General features: G+C 47.4%; 1 protein-coding gene across 1 annotated transcript in view; it reads right to left on the reverse strand.

Moving 5' to 3' along the window:
* The window catches only part of LOC311365320 (ras/Rap GTPase-activating protein SynGAP-like), a gene marked incomplete at its 5' end in the record, with an annotated part of 37,236 nt that overhangs the window by 17,419 nt on the left and 2,418 nt on the right, over nucleotides 1-17,399 (reverse strand). The window contains 8 exons of the mRNA XM_084484833.1: nucleotides 794-938; nucleotides 2,144-2,288; nucleotides 3,386-3,721; nucleotides 4,219-4,458; nucleotides 5,180-5,278; nucleotides 5,959-6,112; nucleotides 7,542-7,663; nucleotides 7,837-7,926. Coding sequence (XP_084340959.1) covers nucleotides 794-938; nucleotides 2,144-2,288; nucleotides 3,386-3,721; nucleotides 4,219-4,458; nucleotides 5,180-5,278; nucleotides 5,959-6,112; nucleotides 7,542-7,663; nucleotides 7,837-7,926 — 1,331 coding nt within the window. The remainder of the gene's footprint in view (nucleotides 1-793; nucleotides 939-2,143; nucleotides 2,289-3,385; nucleotides 3,722-4,218; nucleotides 4,459-5,179; nucleotides 5,279-5,958; nucleotides 6,113-7,541; nucleotides 7,664-7,836; nucleotides 7,927-17,399) is intronic.

Raw genomic sequence — 17,399 nt, forward strand, 5'->3', positions numbered from 1 at the left:
CAACGGCCTGGCCTAGACTACTTCCAGAGGCGATTCTAGAGTCTGTGGGGGCCCTAAGCAGGGACGTGCACAGGAGTTTTGGGGGGCAGTTGCCGAATTGTTGATGGCGGGGGGGGGGTTTGGATCATGGACGAGCGCCGCCGGGGGGGGGGTGTTTGGAGCGCGATTGCGGGTGGACGTGATTGGGGGGGGGGGGGGGGGGGGGGGATGGATCCGGACGAGCAGCAAGCGCTCTGAGACCAGGTCGCGGAGGCCCCCTAGCAGCTCGGGGCTCCAAGCATTTGCCTGCCTTGCCTGTTAGCAAGCTGCGCCTCTGACTGCTTCAAATGTTGTGTGGGTCATACTATAGAATGATGTATTGCTTGTTTAGTGAATGATACAGAACATAAGGAACTTTAAAAAGAAAAATCGCATACTTAATCACAATGGCAATATCGGTCGAAATAATCGCAATTCGATTATTTCCCCAAATCATTCAGCCCTAATGAAGAAACAGGAGTTTTAGTCCAGGCCAGAGGAAACCCAGCGGGGACTCAAAGGGTTGTGAAGGATACTTTCGGCCAAGAACTCAAATGTATTGTTTTCAAACAGTGTATGCCTTTTCAGTCTGCAGACATGCTGCCAAAAGTCACAGGCATGCATTCATAATTAAAACATAATTATATTAATTAGGGGCCAGCCCACGCCGACCCACTGGGTCTCCTGCTGCGACACACAAGGGGGGGTCGTGACCCCCTGTTTGAAAATAGAAACATTAAGCTATAGAACATGCAGAACACGGTGACCCACTGACCAGAGAGAGTTGATGACCTTACAGAGGGCCAGCTCGCAGCACATCCGCAGGTTGGCCTGGTGGTCTGCCAGAACGGACGGGGGGACGCGCATGGGGTCCACCTCGCAGTTCTCCTCAGACTCGTACAGCGCTCGGATGAAATCCCCTGCCAGGGACACACCGCAAAGACATACACATGCAGACACACACGCAGACACACGCACACACACGCAGACACACGCACACACACCGCAGAGACAGACACACACACACACACACACACACACACACACACACACACACACACATTCAGCCTCTGTGTTGAATATAGAACGTTGATATCTCCGTGAAAATATTACGGAGCCAAACCCGTGAAATGTGTGTGTCGAAAGTTGATGAGATTTGGTATCTCGACACCGCACACACTGGGGTTTTCATCCCGTCAGTGAGAAGGGTTGAAGCCACCCAGTGAATATATGGAACTGTTGGAAATCAATTCAGAGCGAGGACAATAAAAAAAGTCTTCGTCACCGAAGGATGAGATGAAGTGAAGCGGGGGTAAAAACCAAGTGGCCAAGGCCGTGACGGTACGTTATTAACTGAAGAATCTCGTTTGTTGAATAGAACTTCAGCATCGTCGTTACACTTAATGACGGCGTATAATGAGCAGACCTCTCTGCGTGGAGTCATGTGTTCAACACACAGGACAGCTGCGGCTGTGCCCCGCTACTGTACCCGAGGACATATTAACCCCGTCCCACGTCCGAGCAGATCGGACAATTTGCTTCCACTGGAATAAACAGAGTACACTCATGTACACACAATTAATTCAAAGTTGAGAACAAGGGAATTACGTGAGATTGGTTCCCCTCAAATTGCAAGCAGAAGAGAGTGTTAAACTAATGGAACCAGTGTAACGGTTTCTCACGACACATGCCTCTGGGCTACCTTTTATATTCCGAGTGTATGCCAGCGATACTCGAGTGGCTGTTGGAGTGGGGGTCCTACTCCTGCATGGCCCTGAAGGGACTTTGGGAGGAGGAAGTGCGTTCGGTGAGGGTTAGGAAGGAAGTGTTCTCAGGAAGTGTGTATGCAAAGCACCACAGACGCTTCACCTTACTTTTCCCGACAGGAGGAGACCCTGATGATGATGAGGAGGAGGATGATGAAGAGGATGATGAGGATGATGATGCTGATGATGATGATGGCGATGCTGATGAGGCTGACGATAAAGATGATGAAGACGATGATGATGCTGATGAGGATGACAACGACGTCAACAACGACGATGATGAGGATGAGGATGAGGATGAGGATGAGATGAAGATGATGAGGCAAGTGTGTGTTGGATCCATGCGCCCTCCGGTTTACCGATAGCGTCTTTGAGGTACCGGTGTCCTATCAGCTTCAGGTACTCCTCCACAGCCTTGGTAGCCAGGGTGTTCTCCCTGAAGATCAGGTGCTCCCGGTCCATGAAGCGGTCCACCTCACACATCGCCATGTCTGACAGGAATTCCTGGGGAGGAGAGAGGGAGGAGAGAGGGAGAGGGATTAGATGGAGGAGAGAGGGATGAGTGAAGAGAGGAAGGAGGGGGAGGAGAGGGAGTGGAGAGAGGAGAGGGATTAGAGGGAGGAGAGAGGGGAGAAAGGAGAGGGAGGAGAGAGGGAAGAGTGAAGAGAGGAAGGAAGGGGAGGAGAGGGAGAGAGCAGAGAGGAAGGAGAGAGAGGAGAGAGAGAAGAGAGAGGAGAGAGAGAAGAGAGAGGGGAGGAAAGAGGGGGAGGAAGGATTTTGAGGAGTGAGGAGAGGTGGGAGAGAGGGAGGAGAGAGCGGGAGAGCAGAGAGGGGAGAGATTAGAGGGAGGAGAGAGGGGAGGAAGGCGAGAGGGAGGAGGGAGGGAGAGGGAGGAGTAAAAAGAGGGAGGAGAGAGGGAGAGGGAGGAGTGAAAAGAGGGAGGAGAGAGGGAGATGGAGGAGAGAGTGGTGGAACGGGAGGTAAGAGTGAGGAGATTGAGGAGGGGGATAAGAGAGCAGAAAGGGATGGAGGAGAGAAGAGAGGGAGGAGAGAGAGGAGAGAGATTAGAGGAAGGAGGCGGCAGGAGTGAGGAGATGGGAGGTGTTCCTGTTGTCCCTCATGTGACCTTCTCTGGTACAGTCCGTACCGTGGAAACATGTGGGGTGGCATTGAAACAACAGGATGAATAAGATATCTCTCCAGGACATTGGGGGTTTGAAACGCTTGAAAGAACTGTCAAATGTGATTGGAACAGAACCGAAAGACTGACTGACAGACAGAGATTGGACATATATATATATTTACATACACAGACAGAAAGACAAACAGACAGATACAGATAGCGAGTTAGACAGACAGACAGATAGATAGGTAGACATATAGACAGATAGACAGACAGACGGCCACAGAAAACATTTAAACAGACAGAGACATAGATATATAAACAGACAGACATACAACATAGACACATAGACAGAAACAAACACGCAAACAGACAGACGGACAGATTCATACACACAGCATACTGTGTGTAGGTGTGCGCTACATTTTGCATACAAACAACCTCCTTTTCGCCCTGCAACATTCACCCTCTCCCTCACCTTGGTCTTGCCCGTGCTCTGCAGGATGTGCACCAGAGCGAAGGCCACCTCCTCCTTGCTCTTGACGCTGAGCAGCGGCTCCAGCACCGAACACAGCGTGCGGTAGTTGTTGGTGATGTACTCGGCAAACTCCTTGTACAGCTCCATGGGCAGGATGCTCATGGTCTGGTAGCGTGACTTGACACGCAGCGAGGCGTTGATCACCTTGCCGCTGCCCACGCCCCCGCTCTTGGCGAGCACGCTGGACTGGATGACCGGGTACCACTGCTCCACAAAGTGGCGGCCGGTGATGCTGGAGATGGGGATGCTGACCAGCCCCAGGTATGTGCTCTTCTCCTGGGGGGGGGGGGGGGAGGAGGAGAGGTGATGATATAGGGGGGTTCTAGGACTATATATATATATAACCCTGATATTCGTTAACTGGAAGGTTGCTAGTTCGAATGTAGAGTTGTTCCTGAGCAAGACACCTAACCCTTACCGCTCCTGACGAGCTGGCTGTCGCCTTGCATGGCTGACACCGCCGTCGTGTCAATGTGTGCATGTGTGCATGAATGGGTGAATGTCAGGCAATATTATTGTAAAATATTGTAAAGCAAATAAATGCAGCCAAATTACCGTTTCATTTCTTAATAAAAAAAGACAAATCCATCACAGGGTTTCCCACAGGGTTTCCAATGTCTTAGTTAAGGTGGTGGGGTTTGCTGTCAAACCACGATTATATTATCCAAAATGATGTCTAATATTTACAATAAAAAAATATAGATATGAAAAATAATAATAATAAAACACCCTAGTTAAGGCAGCAGGTGTGTATTGTTCCCTCTGGAGTGTACCTTGCGTCTCTTCTTGTCCGTCTCCTTGTAGAGGTGGAAGCGGAGGCTGCGTATGGTGGGCAGGTTGTTGAACTCAAAGTGCTCGCCCCAGAACACGGTGTCGGTGCGGGGCTTGCTGGTGGTGCGGGCGTACAGCATGTCGTCCAGACACAGCTCGCAGTAGTAGCGCTTCTTGGTGGGCAGGTCGCGCGCCTCGATGATCCACAGCTTCAGCACGTTCTCCACCCGCCGGCTGTTGTCCTGCAGAGGGGAGAGAGGGAGAGAGAGGGGGGAGAGGGGAGAGAGAGAGAGAGAGAGTGAGAGTGAAAGTGAGAGAGAGAGAGAGAGAGAGTAAGAAAGAGTCAGTGAGAGTGAGAGGGAGAGAGAGAGAGAGAGTCAGAGATTTGGTTTCCTGCCTTCCTGAATTTGTCTCATGGGATGTGTTAAAACGCATCTCATTGTTCATCTTACAGAGGGTCTCGCTGTATTTAATTTTATTCTGCATCCCTACATAACACATTCTTTTTATTTTTTGGTTTTATTAGATCTTTACGTGCTGATTTAAAGCTGCTGGATACATTTTAACAGCTTTCATTTGAGTTGAACAATTAGCTATTACTGAGTGAAATGCTCTGTGAGAATGTCTGTTTGGAGCTGACTGCGTCTGCCTCTTTATGAGACCATTAGATTTAACACTGTTCCTGGGTGATGTTTACAACAAAACAGAACATCTCTTCCCTGATTGGTGCCAGGAGTTCGTCTTGCCGTAGGGAGGGTGGAAACAGAGTCGGAGGTGACGTTGTTATCGGGTTGTTTTACCTACAGCTGCTTTACGGTTGCTCACTTTGGTTCTTTATGATAATATCAATTAACCAACATTCGGACGAAAATAAATCGACTTCATTCCAACTGCGGTTTTCTGCTCTGTATGATTTGCGGTGAGTAAACCATCGTGAACGGAGGATGAAGAACAATGCATCACCTTGTTGGGCCTGACCGCCCGCTGCAGATTCTCTATCCACTTGTCTCTCTCCGAGGCCGAGCGGCAGGCGAAACATTTTGTCCCAGAGTTGGTGGTGACCTGAGGACAGACACGATGGACGATGAAACAGCTTCATCACAGCCACACGGAGGACCCCTGCCCCCGGCCACCCCGCCCCCCGCCCCGAAAGGGCTGTTCAGTCAATATTTATGCATTTTAAACGTCTGGCTTTGGGCTAATCCTGGAGATGAACTTTAATTCTGGAGACAGAGAAAATGATTTGCATTATTCAACTCCTATTATGCAAATGCTGCATGTACTTAAGGAAACGGAAACAAGACCTTTGAATCTGAGAATAATTAAAACAGGAAAAATAATCATGTATAAAATATGTTATGATTATACATATGATATGATTTCTGATCCCATCACTGTAAGTTGTTTGTTGTTAATTATATCTAGATGAAAACTGGTACCTGCATGGGGGTTTATTTTCAAACCTCAAATCATTTTCACAGCTTGGCTAAATGTTATCAGAATAAGACTTAATCAAGCCAATATAAATAAATACATGATGAATCAATGAATGATTCAATAAAAATGATAAATGATGCCTGAACAATTAAATGCTTTAACAAATAAACAAATAAAAACAAATAAATCAATACATCCATCAACAAACAAACACAAATACAAACACAAACTAAATGCATTCAGGAGCTCATAAAACAAGAGATCTGTAATGAACTCTGGGTGCCGCGGGGGCCGCGGGGGCCCACCTCGAAGCAGTACTCCTGGCCCAGGATGCTGGAGTGGACGGGCTTGATGACGGCCTCCTCGTCCAGCACCAGGTCCAGAGCCTCGGCCGCGCTGCTGGGGGACAGCAGCGACTCGTGGGAGTGGGACTCCTTGAAACTCTGCATCAGGCGGGTCCTGGGGGGGGGGACACAGGGACAGGGACAGGGTGAGGGAGGGGGTCTCAGGGTGAGGGAGGGGGACACAGGGGGGGACAGGGGTCTCAGGGTGAGGGTCTCAGCGGTCGAAGGCTTCACTGTCTTAGTGTTACATTGGTTCAGCAGGCACTTTTATAGAATGGGACTTTTGGTTTTAAGATGTTATGAAGGAGCAGGTAGGGGTGAGGGCATCTTGCTCAGGTAGGCTGAAGGGGCGACTGGGAAACCAGCACCTTTCAGCTGGGAGTCAAACACCCCGACTACTAGACCATGCCTGACTATCTGTTCCAATTTCCTCTCTTTTCCTTCCTTTTCCTCCCCCCGCTCAAGGATCTGCTCTTATTGCGAGACGTCTGGATACTATTTCACCGTTCTCTCTAGTAGTTTAGCATTTAGCAGATGCTTTTACACAAAGCTGCAGGTCGATTGAAGACATTAAGGGATGTGAACCCAAAACCTTTCAACCGGGAGACAAATGCCATCAGGCGTGTCATGGAGACGCCAAGCACTTGGATCTGATTATGACATGTCTTTTACCACTTAAGTCGCAAAATGCAAAAATGCTTTTATCCAAAGCCACTCTGTTTTGAAGGGGCTGAGGACGTTTTGCTGCAGACGGCATCGAGGAGTGCAGCAGATGTGGGGCTTTGAACCAAGACTCCTTAACATGTGAGTGCCATAACTCCCAGCTGAAAGACTGGGAGATATCAAGCCCCTCATTAGGCTTGACTTTATCCTGGAACTCGGCGATCCAATGTCCGTTTGCAGGGAGAGTGTGAGGAGTTAGTGATCTGCATTCGGGTGTCTTCTGGGGGTGTGCAGCTGCTGGAGATGGTGAGCACAGCGATGTGTTAAATATAATACTTCTCAGGGTAGCATTATCCCTCTCTATGCTTGTCTGAAACGCGCATACTTAAAATGTGTGCGTGGGTTGCGTGTGAGCAAGCAGACCGGCCCTGTTCTGAATCTTTGTATGGCTGCTGTCTGCGTCAACAGTAATCCCATTTAGATCATACATAAGGGGAAACTGGGAACATATATGGACCTTTAGGTATTTGGGGGGAGGGGGGAAAGCCTTCCTGATCCTGCCTGAATATTCAGAACAACAAAGACGTTTCCTTGACTGCCTTTTTTGTTTGTGTTTTATTTTTACTAATCAATTCTGGATTTTGAGGCGCTAAGAAAGAGATTGTCGCGTGAAAAAGTCCCCGTTGAGATTTCAGTGTGAGCCGACGTCAATAAGCTGCCTGTTTGATAAGAGAATCTTGTCATTAACTCGAGCGATATTCATCACACAACACCCTGAGACAGTAAGAGACCAACTGCCAGCCACAAAAACAAAAACAGGATTATCAGGAAATGAATCATGAACGAAATCGTGTAACATTATTACAAAAAAAACATCTCACCTTTCCTGGTCCGCGCTGCGGAAGCGGGGTAGAATCATCTGCCGGAAGCTGCTGGTCCGGTCGAGTTTGGGCTGGCTCTTGGCTCTCTTGATGGAGCCCTTCAGCCGTCGGTTGAGGAAGCTCTGGGGAGACGCGACGGGCAGGAGAGAGGAAGACAAACCGGCCATGAAATCACACCTGTCTGCTGCAGCCAAAAGGAGAGGTGAACAGCGTGGCTGCCTGTGTATTCATGGGCTATGTGGTTGCTGGTTACTAAGGCACTGAAGACGCCCGCAAACGCCCGTGGTGTTCTCACTGCCTGTCTGAAGGGTTGTGGCGTGGCGTTGGGAGGGGTTTCCATGCTGGACACTCTTGCAGGGGACAAATCCTGCCCGGTCAGGTTGGTCTGTGGTTGGTGGGGGGGGGGGGGGGGAGGAGGAAAGGTGTAGCAGGGTGGTGGGCGGGGCGGGGGGGGGGGGGGGGGGGGAGAAGGAAAGGTGTAGCAGGGTGGGGGTGGGAGGGGCGGGGGAGAAACAGAGCAACAGCCATCAACACACAGGGAAACCGTGATTGAAAAAAAAAACATTTTCTGGATTCCGTGACTTGAATCAAACCAATAATAATCATTGAAGCGAGCACTTAGCGAGCCAACGTGATGAGTTTTGGCAATTAGCGGCCTTTAAGCTTGGGGTGGTGGGGAGGGGGAGGGGGAAATCAATCAATGTTGACACGGCGATTGTCCAATCAGAGCAGACAAGCGGCCTTTGAAGTGTTAAAGGACTTTGAAGCCTCTTCTGGTCGGACCTGCTGCTTCATCATTAGGAGCCCAACAGCTGCTGTTGGTAGTGTACCAGCAACACACACACGCACACACACGCACACACACACATACACACGGACACACGGACAATCAAACATACACACACAGACAAATAAACACACACACGCTTCTGGTGAAGCCATGGTAATCCATGAAGAAGTCAGCCAGGTCTGACTTTGTATTTGATTGTAAGGTAAATATGAATCTATGCACTGATACTTGGATAAAAGCCAAATGGCATATACCGGTATCTATAGCTCATCTTTAACCCATGTTTGGGTCTGAGAAGTGAAGTGAACCGTGTTTCAACCCAATCAACACATAAACAACATATGCCCGTTACATCAATGTGTGCCAGTGAACGCGTGCACACTGCACTCTTCTGATTGGTACTAGGTTGCTCGTGGCTACGAATCATCAGGCTGTCCGTATATACAAAGAAAGGACCTTTATGAGACATTTCAAACCAAACACCAAATGTATCATCGGATATCAACGGCCAACTCTAAGTCCGTAATCTACCGGGACGCTGCGCATCAGACGTCCCTGAGGTTAGGAGACAGCGCCCCCTGTGTTTCACTCCGGTAGTGTTACTGACACCCACGTTGGGAATGACACCTGCGTGACACACCGGTACAACTGGGTGATTGATGACCTATAACTTTAAGGTTGAGGATGACGCATGTTGGATTTTTGTAGCATGAACTCAAAAGAAACAGACGACATAAATGTGTTTTGACGAGGTGATTCAGAAGCAGGTGCAGCACTGCGCACGCACGCACGCACACACGTGCACGCACAAGCACACGCACACGCACACACACACACACACACACACACACACACACACATGCACACACACACAATTCCTTACCCAGAGACTAGACTTAATCTCATTGAAAACGATACTTATTAAAAGTAGCTGAGAATAAAACATCTTCTGTTGAATATTTCATGGCCAAAACCGGGAAAGAAAAACGTTGATGAGCGAATGATTTAGATAGAGGCTGTTAGTTGGACAGACAGTTTTGTCTGTGTGTTTTAGTCTGGGAGATAAATGGAGACCAGGGATCAGGAAATTCACACATTAAGTGGGAGGACTAATCAGAGGAGGAGATGGAAAGGGGAGGCGGGAGAGATGTCACCCCCAGCGACCCCATTGGCTGCATTGAATCACTGTCCTCAATAGACAGCAGTAGAAGACTAAGTGATGTTTCACCATAAGACAAAATAGTCTCATATATTGTATTACTACAAAACACTGCATAATATTTAGCATATTGGGGTATGCCAGCCTAGCTGTTTTAAGCTCTCTTTTTTCCACCCAATCTTTTCAATATTCTGTTAATGTTTAAAATCTTCAACATGTTTTTCATCTTTGTTTACTAAATGAAATAAATTCTGCTATTTCTGGATGTTTTTATTACAGGGTTTTATCTGTGATTTTAACCAGATGTGTTAGTCATAGCTACATTAGCACATTAACATTCTCTTGCACTCATCAAGCAGATGCGCTCATAGAAAGCCCCTTAAGTACTATAAGTTAACAGACATAGGAGAGCAATCAACGTTAACAACCTCAAATGGAACCAAAAGTATTCCAACCATTTAAATAATATGACTGCAATTCACGAAATGGTCCAGCTCTGCTGAAATGCATAGCATGTCGTTAGCCTCATAGCATAATTGCCTGTCATTTTAAGATTCATCTTGGATTTAGCTTCAGAAATTTCAGAAAAATATGATTTAGGCAGGTTGTGATTATGGTATGTAAAAATCACTCGACTTGGCTTAGGATATAGCCAATGAGGTTAGGAGAGTAGAGTTAGCTTAGCTATCACAACTTGGCCAAAATATGACTTAGGCCATGATGCTATGAGGCTAACGATGTTAATCTTCTCCTCAAACCAGCAAGGCTTGATGCGGGGCATGTTCGGAGCAGCAGTTTCCTTTGGAGCAACCAGGCCACAGAAGATCACACCACAGCCCATTAATGTGCTAAACTGTCAACTGGCAGATGCTGAGATTATTCGCCATTTCATTCACTAATTGTTGTTGTGACAAATATAGCTAACAGGTTTCTCTTGCAAAATAAGTACTTAACCTCGATGAGATTTCCTGGATAAGTAAACGGTTAAAGGGGTTGTATTATGCCACCAGGTGTGAGTGTGATTGGCAATTAGAAGCTGTTTGAAAATCTGCCTTTCCCTGCGTTTTAGTGACATCACAAGTGGGTGTGTCCACCTAGATGTACGCTGGATAGATCAGTCCACCAGCCAACCCAGTGGACTGTAGCAAATGTTGCTCATCTATCCGTCATACATCTAGGAGGACATTCCCACTTGTCTTGACAAACAGCTTGTCATGGCTAATGCCGCCTTCAAAACGCTCTGAGTTTCTGGGAGTTTCGGAGGTTCGGACCTTTCGCTCTGAGTTTCGTGCGGAAGTAAAGCAACCCGAGTCCTCCGGGATTACGTCACAACAATGCCTGCCCATTTCAATGATAGAATAAAGTGAACTTGCAGAAAGCACTAGAGGCGAACTTAACACCCATTCTAACATTTGCATTACGATACATTATAGCTTACAATTATAAACATCACCTAAGAAATTCTCGCTCATGTTCAACCATTGCAAGCATTTCTAATAACTGATTCATCCGATTCAGCAAAGAAGCGCAAAGAGGTCCCTGTGGGCATCCATACTTGTTGTTGTTATGAAGTCTAGTCTCAAGAGCGATTTTATGTCATAGCCTACGCACTTCTGAGGGGCTTTTCCTGAACGCTCTTATTCCGGAAGAAGGGAAGGTTTACGTAAAGACACGTAAGAGCTTCCGAACCCTCAAGCTGGTTTGAAGGCAGCATAATCATAATATAGCCCCTTTAAATAGAAATTACAAAGTGCAGTCCAAAAAAATGGACTGCTCATAAAACACAAAGGAATAGAGCAGTGATTAAATTGGTTTCCCTCCTAATCGTCCCTTATAAGTGGTTATGAATGAACCTTCCAGTTCATTGATAACCCTCCAGTGTCTCAAAAGACGGCTGTCCGTTGTCCCTCAGACTCCCACACAATGCTGAAGTTCATTCTGTTGTGCTTCCCCTTAAGGACTCGCAACTAAAGACAGACTGTCAAGTGCCAAAATGATGCAGCACCAGCAGAATGATGCAGTACGGCACCTACAGCAGCAGCATGCATTGAGGGAGAGAGAGACACACACACACAGTTTCAGATAAATTCTACCCTTTTTTGGGGGAAAAAAACAAAACAAATAAGCCCACAGCACCTCTGTTTTGAACGCTATTTTTATCTTCTGTGCTGTGCTTTTTTTTGTCAAAGGGTGGAAATGATTAATTACCCAAATTAGCCTCTCTCTTTCTCTCTCTCTCTCTCTCTCTGCTGTTGCCCATCACAGCCGGGCTGGGCGGAGCCTGTGAATAGGCTACTCTCCAGCTTCTATTCTGAATCCCGGCTAATTGTTTGGTATCCATGGAAACAACTCAAAAGGCTTGCACTTGAACCACGGGAAGATGTTGGCACACACGCACACACACACACACACACACACACACACACACACACAGTCAAACACATCTACTGCACAAAATGAAGCCGACTGCAAGTCCACCGGGCCGCACACTGCAGAGCCCACAATAACAACACACACACACACACACACACACACACACACACACACACACTCACACTCACACGGTGCAGGACGCTACTTTGACAGATGGGGGGGGGGGGCAGAAACATATAAAAAAGAGAGAGAGAGACACACAGAGAGAGAGAGAGAGAGAGAGAGAGAGAGAGAGAGAGAGAGAAGGAGGGAGAAAGAGCACACATTCAGACTAACCCAACTATATTGTGTTTCTTTACTCCAGGGAAAATCTTCACCCGGTTAAAGGAATAGGAGGATTTCTGTTTCCTAGGTTTCCTGAGGGGCTACACACACACACACACACTCCTCACGGTCACCGCAGAGACCATGGCCAATCATACGCCAGTATAATAAACGGCAGGTTGTTGTCACAATAGACACACAACACAGATTAACGTTAACAGGTGGGTAACGTGCCGGTCGCCTGCATCTCTGGAGGGGATTTTCACTGCATGTCTTCATGCAGCGCACAAACATTTTGTATTCAAAATGTAAATTGATGTCAGGGTGGAGTGTGTGGGTGGCAAACGCCGCCAGTAGCTAGCAGTGTGGAGAGAGAGAGAGAGAGAGAGAGAGAGAGAGAGAGAGAGAGAGAGAATACAGTGAGTGGGTGTTGGAGAGATATACTTCTATATATATATATATATATATATACGTATATATATACATATATATCCATGCACTCTTTCACTCACAAATCACAAACACAGACACAGCAACTGTTTAAAAAGATGCAACCTTCGCTCAGGAAGTGAAAGGCGGTCACAGCCAGCACTCATTGGAATAGGTCTAGGGGTGCGTTCCAATTACTTTGGACGGAATTCGGACGTATCGGAACGGCTGAGCTGCTTCAGGGTTATCACAGCCGACGTCAACCGCCGATGACCCTTCCGGTCACAACCCCCGCAGTCAATCACAATGGTTGTACGCGGCTGTACGGCAAAGTATCCTCAATACGATTAGTCATGCGATTGAACTTCTTGGAGAGCAGATTCAGCCATTCGACAGTTGGAACTGCAGGGAAAAACATCGGGAGATTTTGCAGGAAAACGCAAGGTGAATCACGATAGTGAATCCAGCATGGGTGGTGTGTGTGTGTGTGTGTTTTGTACGGCGTGAGTTCTATGGGGTTGTGTGAGAGAGTCAAGGTTGAAGTGGCAACCTTGGCCTGGCAAGTGTAACCCAGGAGGAAAACGTGTTGCATATGACTCACACACTGGTTAGAAGAGGAGCGCAAATCAACTCATGAATGTTAATGTGCAAATAAAACGTCACAAAAATGCATCCTTGTCACACTTGCATGTGTTTTTTATTAACCAGCTGTGGCTGGGACAATTTGTTTCCGATGTTTATGAATAATATAATTATGTAAGAATATTTATGCAGGAATTTCTGTATATAACAAATAGGCACTCAATTGTAACTACCAGCTTCCTCGTAGCCGTATTACAAAATAAAGCAAATCACCGGTTACTTCCATTACCTCCTTTTCGTATGGCTGACACCAAAACAAATGCACTATGGCTGCAATATGCGTATTTCCAGCCACGTTTCTTAAACAGGCTTTGACTCAACGCATCTATTTTCGAGACGCTATGCAGACCCAATAACAGAGGGCTGTGCTAATCCACAGGCGTAAGAGCTGTTGAGCTTTACAGGGCCAGACACACACCTTTCCTCTGTGCCAGATGCCAAAAGAAAACATCAAGACCCAACCCTGATCACTGATCCATCAGGGAGGGGTTTGTCCATTAAGAGGCCAAGGTAGACCCTGGGAAATGCTTAGGAAATAAAGTTTACTTTTTTTAAATGCCGCTGATGAAACTAAATTTCAGTTGGTGGTTAATGCTTCAGAGGATAGTCGGCTGACCACTGTTGAGAACGGGACTAACTGATTCTGTAACGCTGATGTCTTTAGGCTCAGTTATGGTTCTTCGTAGATGCACCGCAATGACCACGCAGACGCCTCGACGCAGTCGTGAACCTGTTTTGGTTCTGCGTCAGGTTTTAGTGAGTGGACCAATCACAGCCCTTGCTGCTGCGTTGCCCCAACGCAAGGTTGCGATTTTTGGGAGGCGCACGTCATGCCCTTCCGGTGCACGCAAAGGAGGGTCCGCAGGGATGTGATGGGTCCATAACCCCCTATCGTTGGGTCGATGTGGATTTCAGAGAAGGATATATTAAGGGGGCAATGGCAGTGGAGGTGACGTAGCCATCGCCCAGAGGGTCACCTTGTGCAGACTGCCTACCGATCCAATAGGGGTGAGATACAGGTGAGGGACTGAGACATCTACATCACTACCAACACCAACACACCAGCATTTTCAAATGGAGGGGATTTTGGCGATGGCTGGTCTGTTGTGTTCGGTTGTCTGGTAGCCACTCAGACATGGAGAAGAACGCGATGAGTAGAATATTGATGCGGCGCGCGGTGATGGTGCTTGACGACGGGTGGGTACGGGGTGAGGGCGGCTGAGTTGTAGAGGTACAGCTAGTGTGGGCGCTAAGTGAGCAATCGACCAAGGAATAAAGTCATTTATAGACAGGGAATATCATAACCACTGGGACGGAAAAATAACTCTCTCCCTCATAGCTCCTGTTTTGCTCCAGAAACCAGTTGGTGGTGGTGTGTTTTTTTCTTGCACAGTGCAGCGTTTTCTTTATTGAATCAGAATGCAGGGTGAATTTCCTCAGAGACAAGCCATAGGAACTGTATCTGCCTTTGCTCTTCCTTATCTCCATATTATCTGTCTCTCCCTTTCATTTTGGCTCACCCCTGCCTGTCCCTCTGTCAGTAGGAGCCTGCCAAGGGATGTGCGGCCAGTTACCATGGGAACAAAGTGGTACTCGTGTCTTTCTGCACATATGTGCTGCCGGGCGTTAAGGAGGGGGGCACTAATGTATTTAAAACCTTATTAAGAGTAATGTAATAATAATTCACAGCATACTTTTTTTTTTTTTTTTAAAGAGAATGAAATGTGTCAGCTAAAATTCCATCAATTATGATTTGCCGGTGGGTGCTTTTAATTTTAATAAATTAATTTGGTAAATTATGACGATGGTGAAGAATATGCTACAGGATGTTATACACTTTGGGAATGATCAATGAAAGAACTTTGATTAAAGGACCCCTCAAAATATAACTCCTCTCCATGTCATCTTTAAGATACGCTCCACCTCAAATAAACCCAGAACAAAAGGACGTGCTGCAAACTCGACTCAAACTGAGGCTGCGACAAACTGATATTTCCACTGAAACACTCCATCATGTAGTGACCACCGGCTCATCGTTTCAGCACAGAACGGGACAACATGGAGTGTTAAAACAGGCTTCCAGAGGTCGTCCCTGACACGGTCAAGTGTGGCGGGGTGGGGGAGGAGGCTCATGTGTGTGTGTGTGTGTGTGTGTGTGTGTGTGTGTGTGTGTGTGTGTGTGTGTGTGCACGTGTGTGTGTGTGTGTGTGTGTGTGTGTGCACGTGCACGAGTGTGTGTGTGTGTGTGTGTGTGTGTGTGTGTGTGTGTGTGTGTGTGTGTGTGTGCACATGCGCGTGTACGTGTGTACATGCGTGTGTACGTGCGTGGGGTGGTGTGTGAGTGGGTGGGTGGGGAGGTCGGGTCAGTGGAATTCTGAGCTGTGAGAGGGGAGTAGGAGAAAGTGCTGACAGGGGTTTGTTTTTTGCAAAGGTGCTGCTGCTGCTGCTAGTGCTGCCGTGCAGGGGACTCCAAAGGTCACGGCGCGGGAGGGAGCGGAGGAGGAGACAACAAACAGCTTCATCTGCCCCCCGGCCGTCAACCGCTGGCTGTAACCTTCCAGCTGTTCCTCGTCTACGCACACACACACACACACACACACACACACACACACACACACACAATACGCCCAGATGTAAACAGGGCTAACCGCCACGGTGGATTGAGGGGCTGAGAAAACGCTGGGGAAGGAAAGCGTTCACACACGTCATTAAAACAGAGCAAGACATCGACCGTGGAAGCCGGTCGTTGTTCTTGGTCAAACTCGGCAGCTGTAGGCTGAGAGATGTTGGTTGCGCTCGCTGCAGTCCTTGAGCAGATGTTTTAACCTCGGGGTGTGTTCACGTGTCTCGAAGGGACGGCTAGGGGGGAGGAAGGTCCTCTTGCTGAAGGATGCGTGTGGACTTTGGGGATCGAACCCTAGCAAGGTGATTAATAACGTAGCGGCATTAGAAAACAAAGGGCCAGACCAAGGTGGGATGAGAGGATGAGGATGGGCCGTTGGGGGGCCGACGGGGGAGGAAGGTGGGAACTGGGGACCCAGACGTGTGAAGGAAGATGACGGCTGGATCTCCGGAGGCCGAGTACGTATTCCTCAATGGAATGAAAATAATAAAAACATGATGAAACACGATTGAAATGTGATGAAAACGTACAGATCAACACAACAGGGCGGGTATTAATAGAGGCCTATTTCCCTGACGGGAAAGAGAAACACATAAGTTGCGGAACAAGGGATTTCTTACTCAAATTTCGGCGTTGCCTGATTTGATTTCCTTCGATATATCCAATGAAGAAAACGTATTATTTTTATTCTTCATCTATGGGCGTCCACGTTGTCAGGAGAGACGGGAGCTTCTACGTGCGGGACGGGAAAGTGTCCGTGATGGATTGACACAGTGGTGGTCTGTGTTCGCTGCAGAAACTAGAAACTGCAGTGTCTAAGCAAATAATTGCCTCCCACCAGACAGTATGGGGAGGTTAATATTTAGCTGGAGGAGAACATTGGGACACAAGGAAAGGCAAAGGCGCCATTTCAGCCAGACTGGGCACAGCGGATCATGCGTCACATCTTCTGAAAGCTTTTCCGGCATAACAACTTTTTAAACTACTTTTTAAAAAGTGAGTTGCCTTTTTACTGACTTAAAATTAAAAATGTGTGCCAAAGCCTTGGAGGCAATCGTTTACCTTGAACACACTTTTATAATTATAATTATACAATACATGCTATTTGATCGCTACTTTCAATCAAAGCGTCTTACAATGTGCATACACTTACACACTTCCAATCAACTTTTATACAATTGTATATTGATTTTAATTTGGGCTTATGAATTGTAATGACCTAAATGAGTTACTTATAAATTGTAATACAAATTATCGATAAACAATTCACTGCGGGTGACTTCCCCCATGGGTATAAACTAATATCTGATACACATGGCAGTGCGGGCGGCAGCGATGAAGACTATCGCAAACCAACTCTGGCTGCAGTGATGTCACAGTGTGAGTGTGACTTCACATGTCTACAGACATCCAGTGAAACAGGACTGTGGATGCCTTGTGCAGTGAAACAGGACTGTGGATGCCTTGTGCAGTGAAACAGGACTGTGGATGCTTAGTGCAGTGAAACAGGACTGTGGA

Source organism: Micromesistius poutassou (genome assembly GCF_964030765.1).
Source record: "Micromesistius poutassou genome assembly, chromosome: 20".
In the NCBI taxonomy this organism is placed as follows: domain Eukaryota; kingdom Metazoa; phylum Chordata; class Actinopteri; order Gadiformes; family Gadidae; genus Micromesistius; species Micromesistius poutassou.